Source organism: Nicotiana tabacum, chromosome 12 (assembly GCF_000715075.1).
Source record: "Nicotiana tabacum cultivar K326 chromosome 12, ASM71507v2, whole genome shotgun sequence".
In the NCBI taxonomy this organism is placed as follows: Eukaryota; Viridiplantae; Streptophyta; class Magnoliopsida; order Solanales; family Solanaceae; genus Nicotiana; species Nicotiana tabacum.
The window spans coordinates 111,437,680-111,447,122 of record NC_134091.1 but is presented as its reverse complement, the minus strand read 5'-3'; the positions used below and the strand labels follow the sequence as shown (position 1 = coordinate 111,447,122).

The window sequence follows — 9,443 nt, the reverse complement described above, 5'->3', positions numbered from 1 at the left end:
TTAAATACCACAAAGAGATAGAGTTATTGGTGTATATTTGAGTGAAGAATTCATTGAAAAAACTATTTTGATAGAGATATGGTGCAAATAATTACTTAAGCAAGTTTTAAAATTTTTTTTAAAAAAAACAATTTGGATCAGTATATTTTCTTTGGTAACTTGCCTTACTTTAAAAATATACATATGACTTAAAGGAATGCGATTAAGGTATAAAACTATTTTCACGTGATCTCGACAAATCCAACTTGACAAATTGATAATCAAACATGAAACTCTGAGAGTTGGGTATTCTAAATTAGTTACAAATTAGCCTAAACAAGAAAGTTAATTCGAGAACAATATGATGTGATTATAGATTGATTGAAGAAAGGCGCACAGATTGTTCGAAGTGATGAGTTTGATATTTCGACACGAGTACTGTGAGTAGTAATCTTATCACAATTTGTGTTTTCATAACCTGCATGGTTTATATATGATTTTAAAAATAAATGTATTACCGATGCTTTGAAATTGCATGTGGGATAAGTCCTTTACTTGATATGGTACCGAACAATTTACTTGAGATATTTACCGGTTAATCTAAATATTTTCACCGTTACTAGATATGTTTTACCGTTACTTGAGATGCTATAGTTATTTAAATTATTCTCACTATTACTAGACATGCATGTTTTACTGTTACTTGAGACATGATGACCATTACGGAAATAAAATTATAAGATTTGATAAGAAATGATATGCCCTTTATTATTTTGAAAATGCTTTCGTACGAGTATTTACTGTTTACAAGAAAGAGTATAAATGGGAGGAGACTTTGAAGGATCCCGTAACTAACGGAGGGTTCGTTAGACCTGGTGTACCTTGTATTTAATGAATACCGAGTACAGTTATAGCCATCGCTAGTAGGAAGGTAGAACTAGCATACAGTTATAGTTTTTCTTCGAGTAGGGACCTACAGTTATATTTGACTCCTTTTACGAAGAGGTCCACACAGTGATACAGATTAGATGATCTTTTCTTGTAAACCTCCCTAACATAAAGATTTGCTATGAGAAAGTGTTTACTGAGTTTATTACCGATTTGTTAAATTAATTTCTGTTACAGAAAACACATGAAAAGACTGATTATATTTACTGTTTTAGAAAGGGAATTCTTATGATATTTTCTGTTTGATATACTAGCATATTTTCTGACTTGTCCCCAATTAAAAATAGTTGTGGTTAAATATTATTACTAACTGAGCTAGCGACTCACTCCCCGCTATTATTTTTACAGCGACAGCAGTAGACGCAGGCGGGGATTCCGTTAGTTAGAGTACACGAGTTGATAATTCCTAGTGAGCCCTGCAATTATTCGCGTGAGCAAAGATTAGTATTTATTTGTTATAGTCTCTTTCTTAAAACTCTTAGAGTCGCTCCATAATCATTTTTATGAGTCATAAATATTCTTTTATTGATATATACTTGTGACTCGTATTAGACTTTCCTATCGTATACTTGGAGATGAAGTTAGTATTATTGTGTTGGAAATACTTCGCGAATGAGGATTATAACTTGTTTGGTCGATATAGGTTGGTTGTGTTGTTGACTTCTGACACTGGTTTATTTTTGGATAGTCCTAAAATAGGGAAAACTCTGTCCGATTTTTTGTAAATTACCGATAAGGCTTACTTGGGAGCACTTGCTGCTAAGCGCCGGTCATGATCCTAAATTGGGTCGTGACACTAACTCAAGGTACTGATTCTGTTACCACATACTTTACTAAAATGAAAGACTTCTGGGATGAACAAGACACCTTGATACCTGGTCGAGAATGTAAGTGTAAGGAGTTTGAACCATTTTTCGAAATGTTTTATCAGCATCACCTAGTTTAATTTCTAGTAGGATTAAATGAGACTTATGCTCATGTTCGCAGCCAAATTTTGTTAAAAATACTCGTGTTATCAGTAAATCAAACATATGCCTTAGTGATACAAGAATAAAGCCAAAGGGTTCTTGGTGTAATGGACATGAATAAGGAGCCACTGGCCATGTTAGGTGGAAGGGGACAAATGATGAAAGGCAAAAGTTTGGTTTAATCTGTGAACACCGTGGGTTTAAAGGGCATCAAAAGGAGAATTTCTACAAATTGTGGGATATCCACCTGATTTCAAGAGCAAAAGAAATCCAATGCAGGGTGTTGGTGGCTTCAAGACCTATGCTAACAATGCAACAGTTAAAGGAAATAGTTCTGTTGAAGGGAACAGTTCTGTTGAAAGTCAGTCTGAAGGCCACTACTTCACAGAGGAGGAGTATAAGCAGCTAGTGAACTTGCTGAACAAATCTTCAGTCGGTGATTGCAAAGTCAACATGGAAGGTATTGTTTCCATGTTGTCGAATGATTGTCTTTTTGAATGGATCATTGACTTATGGGGCTCTCATCATATCACCTCTTGCAAGGAGAAACTAGTTGACATCAACAAACTAGGAAGTCAGGAAAGTAGAAAAGTGCGGGTACTAACTAGAAGCAGGTCATAAATAACAGATATAGGAAATGCAATAATCCTAGAGGGGCAGAGGATGAGGAATGTTCTACATGTTCCAGACATCAAGTTCAACCTACTTTCAGTATCAAAACTGACCAAGGTTCTTGTTTGCACTGTTAAAGTTTTTCCTGACTTCTGTCTTTTATAGGGTCTTTACAGTGGCAAGGTGATGGGGATTGGTAGAGAAATAGATGGTCTTTACATTCTTAGAGAAGCAATAAAGCCAGTAGCAGCATCAGTGATAAAAGGAAACCATAATACAAAACTATGGCATTCAAGATTAGGCCATCCCTCCATGAAAGCAATACAGCACATTCCTACCTTGAAAGGTTTAGCAGATGAGCATGTTCAACATCAGTGTAAAATATGCCCAATGGCAAAGCAACACAGGTCGATGTTCCCAGATAGCACAAGTAAAATAGACTGTAGTTTTCAGCTTGTACACCTAGATGTTTGGGGTCTTTATAAGCAGCCTACATATGATAGGAAACATTACTTTGTCATAATTGTTAATGACTATAGTAGATATACTTGGGTGTGTTTGATACTTGGGCGTGTTTGATACAATCCAAATGTGAAGTGATAGTTGTGTTGACAAATTTCTTTTCAATGATAAAAAAATCAGTTTGGCATGAATGTTAAAGTACTGAGATCTGACAATGGTACAAAATTCTTCAATTCTAAATGTAGTGCTTTTTTTTCTGCTCTTGGAATAGTTCATCAAAGTAGTTGCCCATACACTCCACATCAAAATGGAATTGTGAAAAGGAAACATAGACATATTTTGGAAGTTGCAAGAGATTTAAGAATTTAGAGTTCAGTCCCAATTAGATTTTGGGGTGAGTGTATTAGGACTGCAATTTACCTAATTAATAAGCTCCCAACTGCAGTCCTCAAAGGCAAGTCACCTTATGAAATGCTTCATGGCAGAGCACCAAAACTAGAACATTTGAGGGTGTTTGGATGTTTGTATCAGTGTCTTACCAAGAGAAGAGAAAATTATTGCATGAGCAAAGAGAACAATGTTTAAGATGACACATGAAACTAAAAAATTAAAAGAGTGAGCTCTAGCGATTGCGAAAAGGAGATGACTGGGAGTTTCTGCATCACGAGCTCGCTCATGGCCACTCCGGGCGGTGGCCAGCCTTCTTCAATGGCTGGTCTGCCTCCCCAAACATCCCCACTCAATCCTAACACCAGTACAAATAATTAACAATCCTTAGATTTCTCAAATCTCCTAAAGTCAGTCGCATTAAATAAAGCCTTGCACGTAAACCCTACTGTCGAGCCCATTCCATTGAGACGTGTTACATTCATGCATGGGAAGCCTCTCGTCAAGTTTACAGAAGCAGAGGTTGATGGGATGAACGTTATTGAAGGTCTAAAATATGCAGTTGTAGGCAAGTTCTCATATGGATGGACAGAGTTGCAAGAATTATGTAAGATTATCCTTGTACAATGTGGAATCAAAGGTGAATGCAATATTGATTTATTTAGAGATAGGCATGTTTTAATAAGATTGAAATTATTGAAGAATTTTATTAATCTTACTTCAAAGAGTGTGTATTATGTTAAGGCTAAAGATAATTATGAATACCAAATGAGGTCTTTAATATATGATGCAAAGTTCAAAGTAGGGGAAGAAACTCCAATGGCTATGGCTTGGATTTCTTTTCCAAGTTTGTTACCTACTTACTTTGTCAAAGAATACTTATTTTCATTTTTTTTAGCTGTGGGGAAACCATTACATCTTGAAATGGCTACAATTAATAAAACTCGACCAAGTTGTGCATGGGTAAAAGTGTTAGTTAATCTCCTAGCAGACTTGCCTAAGAAGGTACGGATGGATTAGAGAATAAAGCTACTAGAGAGATATGGACGGAGTGGGTGAAAATTCAATATGACTTTTTTTTTACCTAAATATTGCAAAGAGTGTAAATTACAAGGGCATGATGAGATGGACTGTTGGAGGTTACATCTTGAGCTAATGGTGAACAATGATAAGGACAAACAAGTTGTGCAAGATAAAGCTGGGAGTAAAGGTAATGTCAAGTGTCATATGATGATTCTTAGCAGTGGCAGAGTTGTGGGCAATTCTAGAGAACATTGGAAGGAAGTTAGAGATAATCGAGTGAAGAAAGATGGCAAGCAAGCTGAGGTGCAAGGTGAAACTGAAAAAGAAATTGTTCTAGTCGACAATGGGGCAGTGCAGCAAGTGCAAACGAACAACAAATTTGCAGTTTTAGAGAGTGAAGAAAGGCAGAAGGAAGTTGATGATCAGCTGGCATTGATGGAGGAAGTTAATGTAAATCGCAGCGCTAAACCTAATCCAAAGACTACTAGGAAATTGAATCCGGGAGATGTTGTGTATAGTCCTGTTTCAACTAGGAATGGGAATTCTAAAAAGGATACATATGTGATTCCTAATGAGACAAGGATTATTGAACCAAAGCAAAAAGAATCCACTGCCCAGTGGGTAAACAGAACTTTTGGTAATAATCTTGACATGACCAACCAACCCTGCCAAGAGGTGCCATCACAATCCATGGATACAAGAATGACTTCTGAGATAGAGAAGGTGAATGACAAGATTAAGTTTACTGGAGGTAAGCTTTGGTGTGATCAGGTTGATGAGGAATCATAAGATGGTGAGTTTCATGAAGACAATGATGATGATGATGATCCAACTTATGAGGAGGAACAAGGAGAGGAGGGACAAAGTATAAATGATAAGAGAAGTGAAGTGCAAACCAAAGAGAATGTAGCAAATACTACTAAAGAACAGGAGGAGAATGGAGGAGAACTTTCTCATAACCCTAACCTTAATCAGAACCCTAACCCTAGACAAAATGATATAATGTACCCTAATCAGGCTATAACTAAAACTAATGAGGAAAACATCCAATTGATTGATCCAGGTGGTACATGCAAACCTCAGAATGCAGATATAATCAACAATGGGAAGGACTTGAAAGATAGAATGCAACAATGTCTAACTCCTAGCCCTACAGTGCATCGACAGAAGAATTTGGTAGTATAGGAGAAAGCTGGGAATCTAGTACTAGCTAAACTGTCAGCTGACGCAACTGGGCAGATTTTGAAGGAGAATGTAAACAAGAATCTAATCCCTAAGCCTACAAAGAATCAAGTGGTGACACAAGAAAATCCTAGAGATCAAGAAGAAAACCAATCAAATGCAGGAAGAGACATGGATTAGGAATCCACTACCCAGAATTTCATGAATGCTGCTTGACAAGGTGATCTTTCACCTAGATTAATAGAGAAAGGCAAATCAGCTGGCAAAGGAAGAAAGAGACAGGCAAAGGAGGTACCAGGTGTACAAGCAGTTGGGGTACAAACAATAAGAACTTTATCTAAATATCATATTTAGCGATGGATGCTCTTATATGGAATATTAGATCTGTACGACCAAGAGAGCTTTTGAGAGGCTCATCACAATGCATATGAAGCATCAGTTTCAATTTATAGGTCTTATGGAACCAATGCAACAGTCAAGAAAATACAGAAGTATAGGAGAAGGATTGGCTTTGCTCAAGCTCTTGTTAATATTTCTAACAAAGTTTGGGCATTTGTGGATGAACGATTTGATATTACTGTCCTATATGATTTGGAACAACAGATGACTTTGAAGCTATTTGATACTGAAACTAACAAAGATTTTATTCTCACATTGGTGTATGCTCGATGTGATGCAATTGACAGAATTGAGTTATGTGCCTCTCTAGATTATCTTGCTCAAGATATGGTATTACCATGGATTGTGGGTAGATACTTTAATGTCATTTATGATGAAGAAGAGAAATTTGGAGGTTTGCCAGTTTCAATTAATAAGGTAGATGATTTTAGACAATGCATGAACACATGCAACCTAACTGATCTGGGCTTCAAGGGCAGCATATTTACGTGGTGGAATGGACGAGCTGAAGAAGACTATATATTCAAGAGGTTGGATAGGTGTTTTGCAAATATTGAATTTCAGCAAATGTGGCTAGTGTTGGAAATCACTCATCTATCTAAGATAGGGTCTGATCATAGCTAATCCAGATGAAATCCCTATAAACAAGTCTTTCAGATTTCTCAATTTCTAGGCTAACCATGAAAGCTTTCATGAAGTTGTAAAGGAAACTTGGCATACAGATTTTCATGCAAATCCTTTTATGCTTTTCAATTTCAAGTTAAAGAAGCTGAAGAAGGTTCTCACATAATGGAGTAAAGCAACCTATGGAGATATTTTTCAGAAAATTTCCAGCCTTGAGGATGTGGTAATGGTTCATGAAGCACAATTTGAATTGCATCCTACACTCTAGAATAGCGAAAGATTGCAAAAGGTGTAGGAAAATATTTTTAAAGTCTTGGATTTGGAGGAAGAGTTATGTAAACAAAAAGCAGGTATGTCATGGTTTAAACATGGAGATCGAAACACAAAATTCTTCCACGACCTAGTCAATGGAAGAAGGAAGAGATTACAACTGAGGAGGATACAAAACATTGGTGGAGTATGGATTAAAGAAAATGAGGCAATTGCTAATGAAGCTATGAATTTCTTCCAAGCACAGTTCCACCAACAACATACTCATACTGATTTTAGATAATTGAACATGTACCACTCATGGTGGAGACAGACCATAATCAAGATCTTCTCAAGCAACCTACTAAAGAAGAAGTCAAGGAAGCAGTATCCTGGATGGTTTTACAGGTTGCTTCTTTCGTTCTTGCTGGGACATCATAGAGGTTGACATTGTTGATATGGTGAAAGCTTTCTTTAATGTGAAAGAGCTACCAAAGTTTGTAACTCATACAAATTTAGACCTTCTACCTAAAAAGAAAGAGGTGAATACTTTTTTAGACATGAGGCCAATTAGCCTTAGCAACTTCATAAATAAAGTGATTTCAAGGATGATTCATGAAAGGCTAGTTGTTTTACTTCCAAACCTAATTTCTAATAAGCAAATAGGATTTGTGAAAGGAAGAAGTGTTGCTGAAAATGTGTTGCTTACTCAAGAGATAATCACTTATATAAGAAAGAGAACTAAGGCTGGACCTAACGTGGTATTGAAATTGGACATGACAAAGACGTATGATAGGCTATCATGACTATTCTTGACTAAGATATTGAGGAAGATGTGTTTCGATGAGAGATTTATTGGTTTGATATATGGTATTGTATCAAATAATTGGTACTCAGTTATTGTAAATGGGCAACCACATGGTTTCTTCAAGTCATAGAGGGGAGTTAAGCAAGGTGATCCATTATCACCTAGTCTTTTATACTTGTTGTTGAAGCTCTCTCAAGAGGTTTAAATGCTCTTCACATGAACCTCTATTTTTGTGGCTTTGGTCTACCTAAATGGAGTCCCAAGATCAATCACCTGGCATATGCACATGACACCATAATTTTCTTATCTTCTGATGCAACCTCACTTCAGCTAGTCATAGAGGTATTATATGCTTATGAGGCTGCGTCTGGCCAATTAATAAACAAATCCAAATCTACCTTGTATATGCACCACTCAGCCAGTGAAGCAGTAGTTGATAAAGTCCAGCGGATTATAGGAATTGGGAGGCAAGAGTTCCCATTCACTTATCTAGGATGTCCAATGTTTTACACTCGAAGGAAAATGGATCATTATCAGGGCTTATGAGTAGAATTCTTGACAAATTACAATCATGGAAGGGCAAGCTTTTGTCAATATGAGGGAGAGCAGTATTGATTTCACATGTTTTGCAAAGCATGCCTATTCACTTACTCTCAGTAGTGAACCCTCCTAATTGTGTGATTAATAAGCTCCATAAGCTTTTTGCTAGATTTTTCTGGAGCAACTCCATTGATGGAACAAGTAGGCATTGGGCATCTTGGGACACTTTATGTTTACCTAAAGAGGAGGGGGGGAGTAGTATTTAGATCCTTACATGATGTATCTAAAGCCTTATTTTGTAAGCTTTGATGAAATTTTAGAACCAAACCCTCATTGTGGAGTCCATTCACGTGTTAGAAATATTGTAAGAAGATGAATGCTATGGTGGTACCTTGGAGAAAGGGTTCACATGTGTGGAGAAAGATGCTTGAATGTAGGGATCACATTGAGCATCAAATTGGATGTCATGTAAGAATGGGTTCTTCATTGTTTTGGTTTGAAAATTGGACAGGTTTGGGTGCTTTATATTTTATTACACCTCTAGATTTTTATTGTGATGAATCAATTCAAAATATAGTGGATGTGGTGCAAGCTGAGGGCTGGGATGAAGTTAAACTAAGAGAAATTCTACTGAATGACTTGGCTACTCATATTATGGATAACATTAAGCCTCCAAGGGTACATAATGAACTGGATAAACCTTACTGGATGTTGGAAACTAATGGGATGTTTAGTGTGAAGTCTGTTTGGGATTATTTGAGGAAGAATGAACCTTACAATGCATACCAGAAGATATGGATAAAGGGCTTACCTTTCAAATTTTTATTTTTCATGTGGAAAGTTTAGAAGAACAAATTGGCTATTGATGATAGCTGGAGGAGACGAGGTTACCTAATGGCTTCTAGATGCTGGTGTTGGGTGAATCCGAAAAAGGAAACTTTTCATCACTTTTTCTTTAGATCATATGCTACTAACAAAATCTGGTCATACTTCCTTTCAAGTGCAGGGATAGCTATGGATGGTTTATCATTGCACCAAGCAATTATCAAATGTTGGACTGCTAAAGTAGTAGCTAGGTTACAACTTATCTTACAAGCACTGCCATCTATTATTGTATGGGAACTTTGGAAGAGAAGGAATGGATACAAGTATAGAGAACCAGTCAAAATAAGTAGGGTGATTTACCAAGTGTCTACTACTCTGCAGTCACTTATGAAAGTGAGAAAGCCAAGTTTCCAAAATGTACCCCATAAATGGCCTGA

At 36.7% G+C, this 9,443-nt stretch overlaps 1 protein-coding gene across 1 annotated transcript; it reads left to right on the top strand.

Moving 5' to 3' along the window:
- The first annotated feature begins 8,553 nt into the window (after positions 1–8,553).
- Positions 8,554–9,027, top strand: LOC142167331 (uncharacterized). Its single transcript, XM_075227492.1, has one exon. It carries the CDS (start codon positions 8,554–8,556, stop codon positions 9,025–9,027), a length of 474 nt encoding a protein of 157 aa, XP_075083593.1.
- The last annotated feature ends 416 nt before the right edge of the window (positions 9,028–9,443 follow it).

What these genes read in the sequence shown, in the direction of transcription:
- LOC142167331 (XM_075227492.1), top strand. Translation starts at nt 8,554, where the DNA reads ATGAATGCTATGGTGGTACCTTGGAGAAAGGGTTCACATGTGTGGAGA.